General features: G+C 40.4%; 1 protein-coding gene across 1 annotated transcript in view; it reads left to right on the forward strand.

Moving 5' to 3' along the window:
• The window catches only part of htra1b (HtrA serine peptidase 1b), a 33,470-nt gene extending 27,457 nt beyond the window's left edge, over window positions 1-6,013 (forward strand). The window contains exons 9-10 of the mRNA XM_085170517.1: window positions 3,064-3,159; window positions 5,393-6,013. Coding sequence (XP_085026643.1) covers window positions 3,064-3,159; window positions 5,393-5,561 — 265 coding nt within the window. The 3' untranslated portion in view covers window positions 5,562-6,013. The remainder of the gene's footprint in view (window positions 1-3,063; window positions 3,160-5,392) is intronic.
• Window positions 6,014-17,601: the final 11,588 nt, after the last annotated feature.

A 17,601-nucleotide genomic window follows, 5' to 3' on the forward strand; every position in this document is an offset into this window, starting at 1 on the left:
TTCATAAAAGGCTGAGTGCAAAAATCCAACGAGCACACTTGAGAGTGTAAAAGAAGGTTTGAGAAAGGGAAGGGATATACACTCACCAGCCACTTTGTTGGGGACACCTGCTTAACTCCTTCTTAATGCAAATATACAGTCAGCCAGTTGTAACAGCAGCTCAGTGCATTTAGGTGTTTGCACATGGTCAGTATGACCTGCTGAAGCTCAAACTGAGCATCACAATGGGGAAGAAAGGTGATTTCAGAGACCTTGATTATGGCGTGGATTAGAGGTGGGAATCACCATACAACGCACGATACGATATTATCACAATACTTAACGCACGATACGATATTATTGCAATTTTTTAAAAATATTTTGCGATATTCAGATTCTGTACATAAAGGTAAACTTTATCAATATTCATTTTATCTAATATCAAAGTCTCACACTCAGTCTTTCCCTCATTTCAGTTTTATTGTTGACAAACTGAACGGTTTGTATTACAGTCTAGTCCAACTTAACTGAATCAACCATCTGGTACAATTATAGCTATTCTGAACTATGCAGTTTATGAAAACTATGCAGCCCCTTCAGCAACTGAAGAATTTGAAAGTAAATTAAAACAAAATATAATTTTACATTAAATAAAAAAGTTTTAAACTTAATTAAAATAAAACATGTCTTAAATTAAAATAAGTAAACTGTCATGTTTATTGCTGCCAAAAACAAGTTAAACACATTTGGACAGTGAAGGAATGTCAGGATTCTTGCTCAGAAAAAGGATCAACATGCTCTGAAGTCAGAGCACAAAAACCTTTTTTGTAACAAAATATCGATTTCTGCTGTCCCTGTATCCATACATTATTAGCAAACAAAATATCACCATGCTACACAGTATCCATTTTTCCCCCACCCCTAGCGTGGATGCTGGTCTGAATAGTTCAGATCGTCACAACCATCTCCATGTTTACAGAGAATGGTCTGAAAAACAGACGATGTCCATCCCAGTGTAACCACAGTGTACCATCTTCTGATGGTTGCTTCCAGCAGGAGAAAGCACCTTGTCACAAAGACTCAAATGGCCACCACAGCCACCTAAACTTAATCCTGTAGTAGATCCTCATGATTTGGTGGAACGGAAGATTCACATCATGGATGTGCAGCTGCAGCAGCTAAACGATGCTGTCGTGTCAATAAGGACCAAAATCTCTGAGGAATGTTTTCAGCATCTTGATGAAGCTTCGGCACAAAGAGCAGTTCTGAAGGCAAAAAGGAGTGCTAGCAAAGTGCAGCTAATAAAGGGGATCCAGGTGAGAGCAGGAGGTCGGTAACATCAGGGGAAAACAATCAAGGAATCAGTGACTCACTGGGATATAATCCAATCAGAACAACCTCCACAGAATCACTCAAAAAGAATGAAAAGAAGAATCAAAATTACCATAAACTCAAATACAATCATACTGATATTAAAATACTGGTATTAAAAGGACACAACAATTAGAAAACATCTCCCAGGTTTGAGACCATTTCTTGTGAAAGACATTTTCAGAGGGATTAATGCTCTCAATACGGCTCCAGTGTGGAATACTCTGTTTTAGTGATAATGCAGCGTGAAGCACAGATGCCATTCTGACTGCTGTGAATCACGACTGGCAACACAAATGTTATTACCCAGGATAGAAAGTATTTATATCCTGGGTAATGTAAGATATATATTAGATTACAAGACAATGAGAATATTATATTTTTCATTGTTTCTACCCTATCTGAGTTATTGTGTTGAAGTATGGGGGAATACATATGTGACTAATATGAAACCATTATATTTCTTACAGAAGAGAGCGATTCGAATTATGCATAATGTTAAATATAGAGAACACACTAATAGTTTGTTTATAAAATCGAAATTATTAAAACTAGAAGACATAGTGAAATTACAGACATTAACTATTATGTTTAGAGAAAAAAATAAAACACTACCTCTTAAGTTACAAAGTTTATTTGTATTGTGCTCAGAAAATGGGGCTGACAGAAGGAAGTTTTATTTTAAGCACCGGTTTGCTCGAACCACACAAAGGCAAATGTGTCCAACAGTCACAGGCATAAGAAACTGGAGTTCTCTCAGTGAGGCGACTTTTGTTTTTTGAAATTGAATTTAATTGAGTCATCTTAAGTGTTGCACAAATGTTTCTCAATTCAAAATCTGCTATAAGAATAAAATGATAAACCAATATGAAGAAGTTGAAAATAATAGAATTTAATTGTAGAAAAATGATCCTTTTAGTTTGATATTTAGTGGTGTTGCTCATTGTTGAGTATATTGTTCTGTTTGTTTTGTTTTGTTATGTGCAGAATATTGTCAGAGTGTAATTTTGGTCGCCTACTTGTATTATCACAGATATCACAGGCAGGCGTCAATAAGAATTTATTCTTCTTCCTGCTCCTTTTCATGCATGGAAACAGTGTTACTTTAATTGAAAGGTTAGGGCTTGTGTTGAAGGTTGTGTATGGGAAATGAATTACTGCTGTACCATGTGTGAAACAAAAAAAATAAAAATAAAAATAAAATTATGACTGAGAAGATAAAACGCTACACAACATTTCTGCTGGTTTGGAGCACCGTTTAACCTGCTGGAGACACCAAATGTCCTTTCGCTGATCAGCATAATGAGAAAAATGATACATGTGTCATATTTTGCAGCATCTTCATCATATTTGGGGCAGTTAATCTCTTTTATTTTTGCTTACAAACCACAGAATACTTGACGGAGCCTTGGGCACTTCAGAACAAAATGCTCTTTCTGACAGGCTTTAATTATGCTGACAGTCAGCGTGGTTCAGGCACCACAGACATTTAAATCTGGGCCTGTCATTTCAGGCATTTTGCTCCAGAATGGTGGTGACTGCATGATGCAGGTCATAGTTCATCGCCGTCAGAGTTTGCCCTGTCCTCAGGATGTCACTTCTAATCCGAGTGAAGTTTTAGAGCCCAGAATGAATCAAATGCATCAGAATGACGTGCTGAAAACATTCGGTGCAGAAGCTCATGTTCTCACTGGTTTTCTCCTCTTTTCTCAGGCTGGCTAAGGAGCTGAAGGAGCGGCAGTCAGACTTCCCAGATGTCACTTCTGGGGCGTACGTCATTGAAGTCATCAGCAGAACTCCAGCTGAGGCGTGAGTGTTTCATTTCACCCTCTTATTCCCATTTTATTTTAGTCTTCACTGTCTACTAAGTTCACATCGGGGTATAAGAGTTCAGGATATGGACAGGATAGCTCTCTGTCCAGAGAGTTTTATTTCCAAGGCACAAGTGGCACATTTGGCATCGGAGGGGTCCTCGTATGTTAAAGCAGGTACAAGAGTGCACGCTGGGTGGTTACAAACATGCTTCTGCAGACGCTTTTTGCTACTCAAGCGTGCTGAAAGCAAACCGCAGCGGCCCACCTGAGGAAACAGCAGGCAGAGTTTGTTTTCTTGTTGTCTGCTTGGTTCATGCAGAACATAGACGGCACTCAGGAGGAGCCTCTGATCGTGCTGACTGCGGGGTATGGAAAGTTCACTTCTGATTTTAAAGCTGCTGTTTTGCTTTTTGGAAACGTCCTGGACGTGAGTGTTTCCCACCCAGAGCGTCCAGCTCGCTCTGGCAGGGAGGACAAACTGCTTCAGTCATAGCTGCGCAGATCTGGGTTTCTCGTTGGCATCGTTTCAGCTCTGAAAGTAGAGCGTCTGTGTTTAAAGGACTATAAGAGGTGGCTTTGGGTTCGTGGCAGGAGGATGACACACGTAAAATGTGTTTTACCAAAAAGTAACTTCTTTGTCTGTACTTTTTTTTATTTTCTGCTGCTTCTAAGTCTAACCAAAGATGCCTGACGTCCCGCATTTTCAGGGGGACAGTAAAGTATTCCCAGTATTGCCAGCTAAGAGCTATAATCTCTGAAGACTCTGTCCTTGGGCCTCGTCCCAGCTGTACATGACTAAAACATGTCACTTTGCAGGCATCCGAACCACCTCAACTTTTGGTGTGGAGGACAAGGTGCTCTACTGTCAGCTCCTCGCAAATTAGTGAGCTCCCCACCTTTTCTCTAGGCTGACTTCAGACCCCTTTAGAGGATGTAGAGGAAGCTCATTTCCACTACTAATGTCAGTCTCATATTTTCAGTCACTACCACAGCTAATAATCTCTATGAGGGCAGAAACACAGACACACGTGTCATTTCCATCTGTACATTTTTATTCTTGGACTCTACTACAGCAGCTTTGTATGATTTGCAGTACAAAATAATCCTTCTTTGTATTACACTGGATCTTGTGCAGCCCTTCAGTTCCTCCTCTCCCTGGAATAAGGTGTGTGTCAGGAACAGAGATGGGCAGTAACGCATTACGCGTTACTGTAATCCGATTACTTTTTTCAAGTAACGAGTAAAGTAAGGGATTACTGTTGCAAAAATGGTAATTAGATTACCGTTACTTTCCCGTAGGAACGCTGCGTTACTGCGTTACTAAAACCGTGATTTTTTTGCGAGAATGTCTCATGACAGTGACGTAAGCGAGTGCGACGTTCGTGACAACAGCTGTGTGCAGATCAACAATGGATCATATATCGAGTGCAGAGAGAGTATGAGCGTGCAGCGTTTAAAGCGTGGAAGTACTGACCTTACTTTGAGTTTGATTCCATAAAAAGTGACAAAAACATTAGTGTCCGTTGTGCGTGGGAAGAAAACTTCTTTTTACAGCGAAAAAACCCCTAAACTTCCAAACAAGCACCGAGTAGCTACGACGTAATGGGAAACTCACAGAGAAACTCGTGGATTCTTCCACTGACTGCACCAGGGTAACCCTCCGCCTACCCCACTCCTGCTTTACAGGTGAAAATAGAACAACAGGACCGCTAGTCTTTGACTTTATTTATTTTCTGCTGTGTTTTACTTGCATCTATTTGAAAGACTGAGTGTAAACACACACAAAAATATATATTTTATGTGCTGGAATGTGCAGAAAATAAGTTTAAATGTTAAACTAATTTCTTCCAGTCAGAGAATGTTGCAGATAATTAAATTTTTGCTTGATGCATAAAGTTAAAAGATTAAAACTAATAAAACAAGTTTTAAAAAGAGACTTTTCCATTTGATTACATTTTGTATGATGATTATGCAGAAAAAGTAGAATTGGGCTGAAAGATCTATCACTTTATCACCTATTCAGGTTGTAAATCGTGTTTTTAAAAAGTAACTAAGTAATTAATTACTTTTCAAAATAAGTAATCAGTAAAGTAACGGGATCACTTTTTGGGGGAAGTAATCAGTAATTAGTTACTGATTACTTTTTTCAAGTAACTTGACCAACACTGGTCAGGAATGCCTTTTTATTCTTGGAATAACTCGTCGTTTCTTTTCATTCTTTGCAACAGAGCCGGCCTGAAGGAGAGTGATGTCATCATCAGCATCAACGGCGAACGAATCACCTCTGCCAGCGACGTCAGCGCCGCCATAAAGCGGGACGACACGCTTCGAATGGTGGTGAGGCGAGGCAACGAGGATGTCATCCTCACCGTCATCCCCGAGGAGGCCGACCCTTGACCTCTCAGCTGACTGGGCTACCATTCAACGCAACACCTTAACCGCTCACGCGATCTCGAGCTGGCTCTCAGTGTTTTTCAGCCAATCATGAACACTTAAAAAAGAACAAATATGTTAGGGTGTGTCTGGGGCCACACCTAGAATTTGTAATTATTAGTACGGCTACTCGTCTTCCATTTTTATAGCGCTGACACACCTTCGGAGGTTCGTCACTCTGGGATCTGATGCTTCACCCCTGTCATTGTACGGCTCATATTAGCTCTCATCTTTCCTCTTTTCCATCCTCACAGACCGTTTATATCCTACTAACACCACCTGTCGCTACAAAGAGGTTACTGCAGGTTTCCGTAGTTTCACTGTATGTTCTCCATGGGATGTTTTTAATAGTGGTTTTTTTCAGTATGTGTTTGATGACAATGTTTTCAAAAAAGGGAATAAAATTATTTTTAAAAGAGTCTCTTTATTAATACTTTATTTACCCAACATTTGTACAAATATTCACTACAAATGGTGCATCGAGGGAAACCGCTGACCTTAGTCACAGCCAATCTCAATAAGAACGCCAGGCTTTGAAATTTGTGTAAGATTTTTGCTTTTTCTCACATTTTAACTGTTCCTGAACTCCGAGGATCCGTGCTGGAGTCCCCGAGTATTCCTCTTCCTCTTAGTTTCTCTTACGTAAGTCATCATGATGAATTTTCATCACTTCCTTGTCATAACAGGAAACTTTTCAAGCTTTACTTTGTTATCTTTACAAACCAATAGGAGCTTATTTAAACTGACTTTTCCTAACATGACAAATTCTAACAAGAGTTTCGTTGCCTGAGGAGACTTTTAAAAAAATACGGATTTAGTTCGAACAAGAAGTAGAAAAGAAGACAGTGGGTCTCGTTCACTAATATGGGCAGGTATGTATGACCAGAATATTTATTCTTAACACTGCGTTTGTGTTATTGAATCAGTTTTATTCAAAATCCTCACACTTGTGTCCACTCTTGCATAATGTCATTCACCCAGTTCTATATTTATAAGGAAGAACAAATATCTCACGGTGCATCTGGGAGAAAGTGGTGGAGTTTCTCTGAGAGAGAAGCGCGCACAACTAAACAACAACAGCTGGAAGAAACTCCAACAAGTGTCTGAGAAGTAAAGTAAGTAAAGTAACACTTTATTTATATAGCACCTATCAAGATAAAAATCACAAAGTGCTTCACAGAAGCTGAAACCTAAAAATAAAAATCAACAAAAAGCAAGTTTAAAAAGATGAGTTTTTAGCTGTTTTTTAAAAGCGACCACTGAGTCCACAGATCTCAGGCTCAAAGGGAGAGACTTCCACAATCTGGGGGCCACAGATCCAAAAGCTTTGTTGCCTTTTGTTTTCAGCCTCGTGTGTTGGACGGCAAGCAAGCCCTGGTCACATGACCTCAGGGACCTGCTGGGAATGTATGGATGTAAAAGTTCACTTATATATGTTGGTGTTTGTCCATGCAGAGCCCTGAAAGTCAAGGTCAAAACCTTAAACTGGATTCTGAATTTAACGGGGAGCCAGGTCAGCCAAAAAGGCAAACCTTTCCCGAGCTCTTCCTCCAGAGTGCAGATGGCTTAAAAATTCAACTGACGCCAGACTGTGGCTCGAGTTACAAACAAAAGACTGATGTGAAAAAGAGGTTCGTGAATGAGACCTTTTACGTTACAACAGTAGGAGCCCATCAGCGACTCTGCCTCCCTCTTTCTGGCCACTGAGGACAAAGGTCAATATTTGAGCATAGGCTGTATATTATACATGCAGAAAGCTAAAGGGATGCCACATTGTGATCTGTGACGTCCCAAAATAAAGCCATCTTCATTTTGGTGTTTTGAAACCACACATGACAAGTGACCACCCAAAACCATTGGATCCTGCTTTCTGATTCTAATGAGGAGGCTAATTTACAAAGTCAACTTCTTTATATATTTAATAAGAACTGAAGCTGTTATTTGAGCTCATAAACTCATAAGGACAGTGTTTACTGGTGGCACAGAGTATAGCGTGAAGTGTACAGGTCTCAGATTTATTCCTGCAAAACTGACTGAAGATAAAAATCTTCACAATGCAAAAGACAAATAGTAACAATTGCTGAATAGTATATAGTTGAGTTTTACAATACTTACACCAAAAACAAAACTATCAGTAGATTGTCGGATCCAAATAGAACAAAATTCTGGAGTTTGATGTGCATATTTTTGATTTTCGTGATTTGGGTCATTCCTTCTCTAATGGAACATGTATGTAACATATGTATATGTACATATATGTACACAAATATGTAAAAACTAAACTAAAATACGTAAATTTTCAGTTCTCTGTTAATGGTCTTTTTCCACATCTCAGTGGAGGAAATTTGGTGAATTCCTTGAACCCAGGCAGTCGATCTGACTCCTGTGGGTGGCGCTGTCACTTGGTGGAAGCCGTGAGTCCAGCTGTATTGTAAAGAGGTAGCTGGTAGTGATGGGTCATTCTCGAACGAAATGGCTCTTAAAGCCGGGTCTTTGACGTGAACGACGCGAGCCGGCTCCTTATCGCGAGCCGTCACGTGAGTTTTTTTTTTTCTTTCTCTCAGCCTCTCGCGCTTTTTTTTCGCTTCACTCCGCACGCGAGCCTTGTGCTTTACGCTGGGCAGAGGGGGGAGGGGCGGTAGTTACACTCAGTAGCACAGGAACAGAGCGGGAGGGAGAGAGAGAGAGAGGCAGGGACAACAACGTCACATTAGAAAGGTATAGTAATCATCCAGAACTATTTTCAGTTGCAGATGATAAAGGATTCAGAAAGTTTATTCATGCGGGCCCATATGACAGAGAATATGCATCTTCTTTTTGTTTTCATATTTTCATTTATATTTAATTGTGTTGTGGTTTGCAGTGTTTTGTGTTGTTTCACTTTAAATTTGTAAAAGGAAAAAGCTGAAAATTTAAATAGTTAAAATTTGAAATATGAATAGTTGATTTTTGTATTATATGATTTATTTATTACATTTTATGTGGAGTGAATAAATAAAAGTATATTTACGGTGGCCCCTAGAGACAAAGCACATACAAACTTCAAATCACGTACAAACTCCGAAGTACGTAAAAACTCAAAACACGTACAAAAGACAACAGAAGTGCTCCAGGATGCTGGGTGCAGTGTTGAGCTTTTGTTACCTAGTGGCTACACAAGCCAGCAAGTACCAACGACCGATTTGGTGTGTGGTAGTAACAGGTAAATGAACTTTTTTTTTTTTAATTATTTGAATATATATGAGTGCCTGTGTATAAATACACAAACAATACACACATGCTTTCAATTGTGTAATTTAAGTGATCTAGTAGCTCTGCTTTGGAAGTTCAGTTCATGCTAGAAACGTGTTTTGGAGTTTGTACGTGTTTTGTCTCTAGGGGCCACCGCATATATTTATATATAAACATATATAAATAAAACCACTTTTTTTTACATTAGTAATTCCTTTTGTGCATAATTTTATATTATTGTTAATAATAAATTAATTAAAGCAACAAAACAACCTGAAGAGCCGGTTCGGAGCCGAAAGAGCCGGCTCTTTTTAGTGAGCCGAACCGAAAGAGCCAGATCTCTAAAAAGAGCCGGAAATCCCATCACTAGTAGCTGGTATTATTACAGATGTTTTATTTTGTGAATAAAGTCGCTCCGAGACACACCTCTGCTATCCTGACGTTACTGGAAGGTTTGATTGAGATGATTTCAACAGGTCGTACTCTTTGTGTTGTTAAAACTAAACAGTCTCATGTATACTGTTTTTTGGGCAATCGTGGCATATGTTTGTTTATTGTTTGCAAATGTTACATATATGGTTGAATCTGTTAAGATATAAAGAATTTCCAACAGTAATCATGAGCAGATTAATCGTAGTGTTAACATTACTGCACAGAAATATTGTTGATGCTGGACAGCAGCAGAATTTAGCTACAGATTTATTGTAAATAAGGAGACGATCAGAACTGCTATTGTTCCAGGAAGCTGGACCCTGCCCCTCTTATCAGATACCTGCAGGGCATCCCAGACGACTCAGAGCATTTCACACCTCGACCGAACAAACCCAAATGGGTGAATGGGTGGGTCAACAACTCTCTGAGGCATCAGGAGAGGTTAAAAACCTGCAGATGCTGTGCATTAAAATACTGTGACTGCAGACTTTAACTAATTTACAGTTTTTTCTGATGGCTTGAGCACATTTTTGTAACTATTGGCTATTTTTGCAAAACTCTACACACAAATAAGAAAACTCTTCACCCAATCAGCAAAACATTGTAGTTTTCTTGTAAAAGCGAATAACCCTTTCTTAACTCTCCACACCTTTGTAAAAATGGTATTTTTGTATCCAACAGTTAACACAAGCCATCACATTATGAAGCACACAATGCACCAACTACACACTGATGGTATGAATGAAAAACATCTGGCTTTTGCTTTCTCTGTGCACAAGGTAGGCCATGTCAGTTTGAGCTCATACTTTTGTCATAGGTCCATAAACATAGACGGATCCAAACTTCAAGTACTGGTGTTTATTCACACACATCAAAACAAACACAAGTGTTTATTTCCAAGTCAAAACGAAATAGTAATTTCACTGAGGAAAGAAAAGAAATCAGTCTACATCGTGTCGTCTCTGGATCTAGCCACAGAATTTCGTCTACATCACATGTAGACATGTACATGTCCTCGAGTCCAAGGGGAAAATATCTTCTGGAATTTTACATCTATGGTGTTGTTGTGTTTCTCATTGGCATACAGCAGTGCTACAGACTCAGTGCAAAGTGACTGTACTAACCGATTGTCATTTCAAAATGTCCTTATGATGCTTGCTACAGTGTAGCGGCTCGAGTTAGGCTGAACCCGTCGGCCAGCTTCCCTCAGGGTCACTCCACGGTTGATTACATGGTCCACTATTGTAGCCCTGATGTCATCAGCAATTCTATTTCTTACTCTTCTTACCCTTCCTCTCCCCCCTCCTCGTCCTCCTCTCCCCCCTCCTCGTCCTCCTCTTGTTCCTCCTTGTCCTTGTCATCCTCTTCGTCCTACTTCTTCACCTCCACGTCCTCTTCCTCGGCCTCCTCTACTTCTCACTCTTGCTGCTCCCTCCATTGTACTCCACACACAGAGCTTACCTGTATTATAGAGCTTAGGCTGATTGCAAAGTGAACTAATTATCTAAAAAAGTTTTCACATGTGACAGTGTGCCAGACAGTTGGCAAAATACTGTAAATAATGGCCATAAATGTGTATAGTTTTGCTAGGAGTGCGTTGATCATTTGGAAATTGAGTGTAAAGCAGTGAGTTGTGTTTACAGTTGTGCAAAAAGAGTGCTGTGCAGTGGATTGTAGCTACAGGTTTGCAAAGTGTGTGTTAAAAAATGGCAAACTGAGTGCAAAGCAGTGTTTGTGCTTTTAGTTTTGCAAACTCAGTGAGTGGTTTTGCTATAAGTATTAATAGTTTTAGAAATTGTGCTGTAAGAATCACAGTTAGTGTTTAAGCATTCAGAAAAAACTGTAATGTATGTACATGTAAATCTTCTGTATTTTTGGTGTGTAAACATTGTAAACATTGGTGCGTAAAATGTACTTGATTGATATACATTAAAATGATACCACATTTGCCTTAATGATTAAATGAACCCATTTCAGCTCCTCAGGATTATTGCTTCCTGTTGACTGAGGGTGAAGGATCATTTGTTGAGTGTGTGAAACAAACTGCCTTTCACATCAGGACAACATTGGACACTTTTAAAATCTTTCTAAATGTCTTTTACTCGTCTAACTGTGGACGGTTTGGTTAACGGGGGCTGTTTCTTTAAACTTGACTTGGCAACAAAAGCTGAGGTCAGGACCCAAAACTCCATCTGCACCTGAATGTAAAAGCACATCAGAGCACAACAACTGGACCATTATGGCCTGTTAAGCTTCACTCATGTGCCTTTAATGTCTCCCACTGCTGTCGGGTGTGTCAGAGTTTAACACAAAGGCAAAATGAGTGAATCAACGACTCTCAACGACCCGATCAGATGAACGACTGCCGCCCTGCACCAGCTGTAGAGCCTTTGAGATCTGAGTTGAAGGGCTTCAGAAACTCAAGTCCAGTTGCCTCGTTTCAGCACAGTGTAGACCCAAATTCTCAAAATTATTTAACAGATTAATTAAATTATGTTTTTAGAAGCTCTAATCAGCACATGTGACATCAGGCACCACAAGAGGTCGGCGGTTTTTAAGGTTGACCTGTCGATCAACAGACGATGGTGAGTTTTCATTCATTCTGTTGTCTAAAACAACTTCCTGCTCACATTAACACGCAGCTGAGGAAATGAAATATTGCTTTTGTGTAAATGATTTAAGGATTACATTAGTACTTGGACTAGTTATAGTGGACAGGAAATATTTGCATTCAATGTAATGTCCAGTTACGTTCAACCCTCTGCAGATCTGGAAACTAGGACACTGATACAAACGGCTTCAACAGCCTCTTTAGCAGATAACGAGGAACCTTTGTTCCAGTGATCACATTAACATTTAAGTGTTCACTTTCAGGTCACGGCTGTGGTGTGAAGACGAGTGAAAGAAGTAACGACAGTTATGCTGGAGTAACTGCTATTGTTCCAGGAAGCTGGACCCTGCCCCTCCTATCAGATACCTGCAGGGCATCCCAGACGACTCAGAGCATTTCACACCTCGACCGAACAAACCCAAATGGGTGAATGGGTGGGTCGACAACTCTCTGAGGCATCAGGAGAGGTTAAAAACCTGAGAAGTCACCAGAAGTCAGTCAGAACCGCAGGACGAGAGGAAAGATGTCTTCAACCATGGGTAAGTCCAGGCTGCCTGTTTTTTAGCACTTAGATGTTCCCTAAACTTAAGTCATTACAAATGTACAAAGTGATTCTTTTAATTCTATCACTACTTTCATCATCATCTATTCCAGACCGAACCTCATTTCTTCCAAAAAACTTACCAAGTTCAGAAATTAACTTAACATTTATATTTTTCTGAAGGCTTCTTTTTAAAACAAAGTATTTTATTTTTAATAGTTGCTGAGATGAAGTGATGCAAAACCATCAGCATACACGTGATCTTGTCCTGTATCTTGGTGTTTGCCAAAGAAACATCATGCAGGCAGCTTTGCTAATGACACAAACGTCCAGTTTGACGCTCCAGTCAGTGTACGAAACGATAACTAACGGCGATAACTCGTTTTCCTAATGAGTAAAGAAACTTTGATTGTGTTTCAGGGCCACACAGAAGAATTTCTTTGTGTTTCTCGTTGCATTGTTGCTCATACGTTTGTGATGTTTGTACCTTTCAGATATTCAGCAGTTGTTGCCAATCAAAGAAGAATCAGATGACTGGAGCCCTGATATGGAGCAGCAAGTCCCACAGCTCCTCAGCATAAAGAAGGAAGAGGAGGAGGAAGTTGACATCACTGATTTCCCGCTCGCTGCTGCTGCGGTGAAGAGTGAAGATGAAGAGAAAGTGCACGCACTGTGTCATCATGTTAAAAATGAATATAAGGACGAGGAGGAGACTGAGACATGCAGCTCAGGTAAAAAATTCAATTGAACTATGAAACTGCACCAACATTTTTTCTCTGTGAGGAATCAGGTTTTATATTTTGTTAGTTTCACTTCAGTAATGTTATTAAATATGGAGGGTATTTTTAGGGCGAGGTTTAAGAACAAGTGATGAAATCCATTGAATACAGTCGCCTCACTAATTTGATTTGTTTTATTTTAGTTTCTCTTCGTTTTAACTGAGTTGGCTGTGATTAGATTGGATGATGTAACTCTGTGAGATGGGCTTTAGGTTAGAGTCCATTCTGCAGGATACTGGAAACCAGTGTCCCCATACACTCAGCATTTTGGCCTTTTTAAAATATGCTCATCCACCTGTGTGTACCTTGCAGGTGTCCATCATCTGTTTGATGAAGAAGTTTCCCATGGATGGGGCCCGATTGAAGACTCAGACTTCTTCAAGGAAGAAGAGCAGGAACGCTGCATTGGCCAGGATGGACTGCAGGAGGATGACACACGTGCAACAGCTCCCAGAACCTTTCCCATGCCAATATTCAGTGTTGCGTCCCGCAATGCACTGCAACGCCTCAAACTTGAACAGAGAGAAAGAATCAGATTCTGCGTGAAAACCAAGATATCTGTGAAGAAAACCTTCCAAATGCTTCAGAAAGTTTACGGCAGCAAAGCAATGAGCCGATCAAGATGCAAAGATTGGTATTTGCGTTTCAAAAATGGCAGAACATCCGTCGATGATGAAATGAGGTCAGGGCGACGCAGCACGAGCACAACTCCCAGGAATATCCGAGAAATCGATCAAGTTGTGCACCAGGATTTACGGCTCTCTATGGGGGAGATTTCTGCCATTCTCAACGTGTCATTCGGAACGGTCCAGGCGATCCTGACGTCCACTTTGAACCTGCACCAAGTGGCTAACAAGTTTGTGCCCAGGCTACTGACTCCCGAGCTGAAGCAATATCGTTTACAAGCCTGCGAGGAGTTCCGTCAACAGACGCGAGATGACCCAACGTTCATGTCCCGGATCATAACTGGCGATGAAAGCTGGGTGTACGGCTGCAAGCCTGGAAAAGCAAGGAAGGCGAATCCGACAAGGAGCAAGTTCAAGGTCAAGCTCATCGTCTTCTTTGACATTCACGGGGTGGTGCATCGGGAATTTGTTCCCGACGGTCAGGCGGTCGATGCCCCGTTCTACCTCAGCGTTATGACGCGTCTCAGGAAGAACATCGAGGCCAAACGACCTGAACTGTGGCAGAAAGGCGACTGGCTGCTCCATCACGACGACACACCCGCCCACGACGCGCTGAAAGAGTGCCATTATTTCTGCTACACCAACACAAATCTCATTCTTCACCCACAGCACTCACCAGATTTGGCCCCCTGCGACTTCTTCCTCTTCCCCAAAATCAACGCCAAGTTGAGGGGACATTTTTTTGACACAGTGGAAGAGCTCCAGCAGGCGTCACTGATAGTACTGGATTCACTGGGAGAAGAGGACTTCCACAGAGCTTTCAGAGCGTGGCAGCAGCGCTGGGTGTGGTGTGCTGCTGTGCAAGGCAACCGCTTTGCAGATTTGAATTGAATACATATTTTTGTATATTTGATTCTTTTTTTTTTTTTTTGCATTAGCATGCATTTTTACTGATGTTTGATCTTGTTACATATAACTTTTTTTTATTGTTTAAGTAGAGTGAAAATGGTAGGTGTTACATTGCCATTGTAAATATGTCAGCATGTGCATATTTACAATTGGATCACTTTATAAAATGTAAATAAAAACAGAACAACAACAAAAAAGAGAAGGATGGGTCTTATTGTCATGATCAGAGCGATCCAATATTAATTCTCCAGATCCTCTGAATCTTTTGATGATAGGTGGTGTTGATGTTTAGATTAGTCTTCAGTTTTACATTGATAGTTATTCTGAAACTGTTCCACAACTTTTAGATGTTTCTTGTTGTTTTTTGCAGACTGGTGAACCTTTTTTTTTTTTATTCCAGTCATGTTGTCGACCTGTTGCTGTAATTAGTCATGAAAAATTCCTCCAGCTGTTTATTTTTAGTCCCTCTTGCTTTCCCAGCCTCTTGTGTTCCTCTCGCAGCCTTTTTGAGATGTGCTGCTGCCATAAAAGCCAAACTGAGCGAATGTTTTTCATCTCAGGTCAAACATTTGATGTATTTTGTTGGGTTCTTTTGTCAATAAAAATATGTGAGATTCGGAAGTCACTGCATTCAGTCTTTATTTTACACAGCATAGTTTTAGTTTGTAGTTTGCTGGGCTCTGGGAACATAATAGAATATAATAGAGGGTAGAAAGAAATTCATTCTACTACTGTCAGTAGGACTGAGTACTGCTCCCCTCACACTCCTCTTCCACATAATGAGGAAAAAACTCTCCTGTGTTCAAACTGGACTAAAGTAAAAAACATACCGTAACTGAAACATGATGGACCAACACAGAAAGACAACCATTCATTCTCACACTCATATCCAGTTTGGAATAACCAGGTATTCTAATCCAAGCATGTCTTTTGACTGTGGGATGCCCAGAGCCCACACAAACCCCGGACCCTGTGACTGTGAGGCAGTGCTGTTTAACATGAGAGCCTAAATTACTGTCAGTACTTCTTTTCTGTTTTTTGTACACAAATAAAAATATTTTTTAGATATTATTTGCAAGATGATACTTAATCCTCTAAACTGTGTGAAAAATCATTTAAAAATAAGCAAATGCAAATGTATCATGTAACCTGGTCTCATGGCAGAAAATGCCCATATCTGAACAATCATGCAGAGATTTTCTTCATGTGGTACCAAATCACAACAACTGTTGCCTCAAGGTCCTTTATGTTGTGAGGTAAAGACCTTAAAACAATACAAAGGAAACACCAACTATCATCAGTGTTGGGGAGTAACGGAATACATGTACCGCCGTTACGTATTTAAAATACAAAATATGAGTAACTGTATTCCGTTACAGTTACCGTTTAAAAAGGTGGTATTTAGAATACAGTTACTTTGTTGAAATAAATGGATTACACGGCGGTACTTCCCTGTTTCATATTGTGGCGGGTCAGGACTGTTTGGGTTTTGTTTGACAGCTACGTTCTGTTGTTCCAGGCAACGTTACGGTTGCCATGGTTACAGGGTGACTCTCTCTGCGTGTTTCCTGGGTGAGAGAGCGCCTGTTGTTGTTGTTGTTGTTGTGCTAAGCTAACAGGCAGAATGCTACAGGTATAGCTCTAAAGAATGTAGCATCATGGGCAGTGTAGTCCGTGCTGCAGGGAGAATGGACTGCCATACACGTTATGTGTCTGTGAGCGAGGGAGGGAGAAAAAGGAAAAGTACGAGCTGTCATCGAGCAGAAACGGGAGCTGGAAGCATGTAAATATAATAATAACCACTGCAGCCAAGAAGAGAGCCTGACGAGCCCAGTTGTAAGTAAGCTATTAAGACTCGACTGTACACCGTGTTCGTGTTTTCCTCTGAAACAATAAGTTCTGTTGGAGCAGCCTTTCAACGCCTCTCTCTGTCTCTGCTAGCAAAGTTGACCCAGACAACAAAGTAAAGCTAGTTTTCAGCTACGAGCCGACACAGAACCCACCGTATTAGCCAGAGGTCCCTTTACTACGGTTCGGAGCCGCGGACCTTCAGTAACAGTAATAAATCACAGCAATAGTACATTCATGTAGTTGTAAACAGCATGATAATATATTAAGTAATCCAAAGTATTCAGAATACGTTACTCTCATTGAGTAACGTAAAGGAATACGTTACAGAATACATTTTGGGGCATGTATTCTGTAATCTGTAATGGAATACATTTTAAAAGTAACCTTCCCAACACTGACTATCATATGACCCCTATTAGCAAGCGCACATAGGGGTCAAGGAAAAACTCCCTTTTACAGGAAGAAACCTCCAGTAGCTCAGGCAATCAGCCAACTTTGACACAAATGGATCCCAGCTTTTTATATCTGCAGACAATCTGAACAAGGCTACAAGGGAAACAGCTCAGGGAAATAGGACACAGGTGAAGTCAATCAAGACAATAACAGAGGCGTAGCAAAAGTCAAAGCCACAAGAGACGACTATCAAAGCAGAAGAGGAAATAACCCAAAAGATAGCAAGAAAGCACAGAGACAAGAAACTACCGCTGACCACGAAACACTGACGATGCAGGAAGAATAAAGAGAGGATAACTTACAAAACTGAGCGATCATCATGATTAAACACAAAGCAAAACTCAGTATTCCCAGAGATCCACAGCATACTGGAATTTAAATGGGAACAAATAAACATGAGCCTAAAAACACAATAAACAGAAAAGTGTAAACCTTGAACACTGGAGACGCAGGAAAAACCCCAAAGAAGCTCAAATTCAAACATATAACCAAACACTTCTAAACTCCAGAGCACAGTGAAACCCAGAGACCTGCTTTGCACCGAGCAGACATTTTTTCCCATCATTCTCCA

Source organism: Neolamprologus multifasciatus, chromosome 8, assembly GCF_963576455.1.
Source record: "Neolamprologus multifasciatus chromosome 8, fNeoMul1.2, whole genome shotgun sequence".
Classification (NCBI taxonomy): Eukaryota; Metazoa; Chordata; class Actinopteri; order Cichliformes; family Cichlidae; genus Neolamprologus; species Neolamprologus multifasciatus.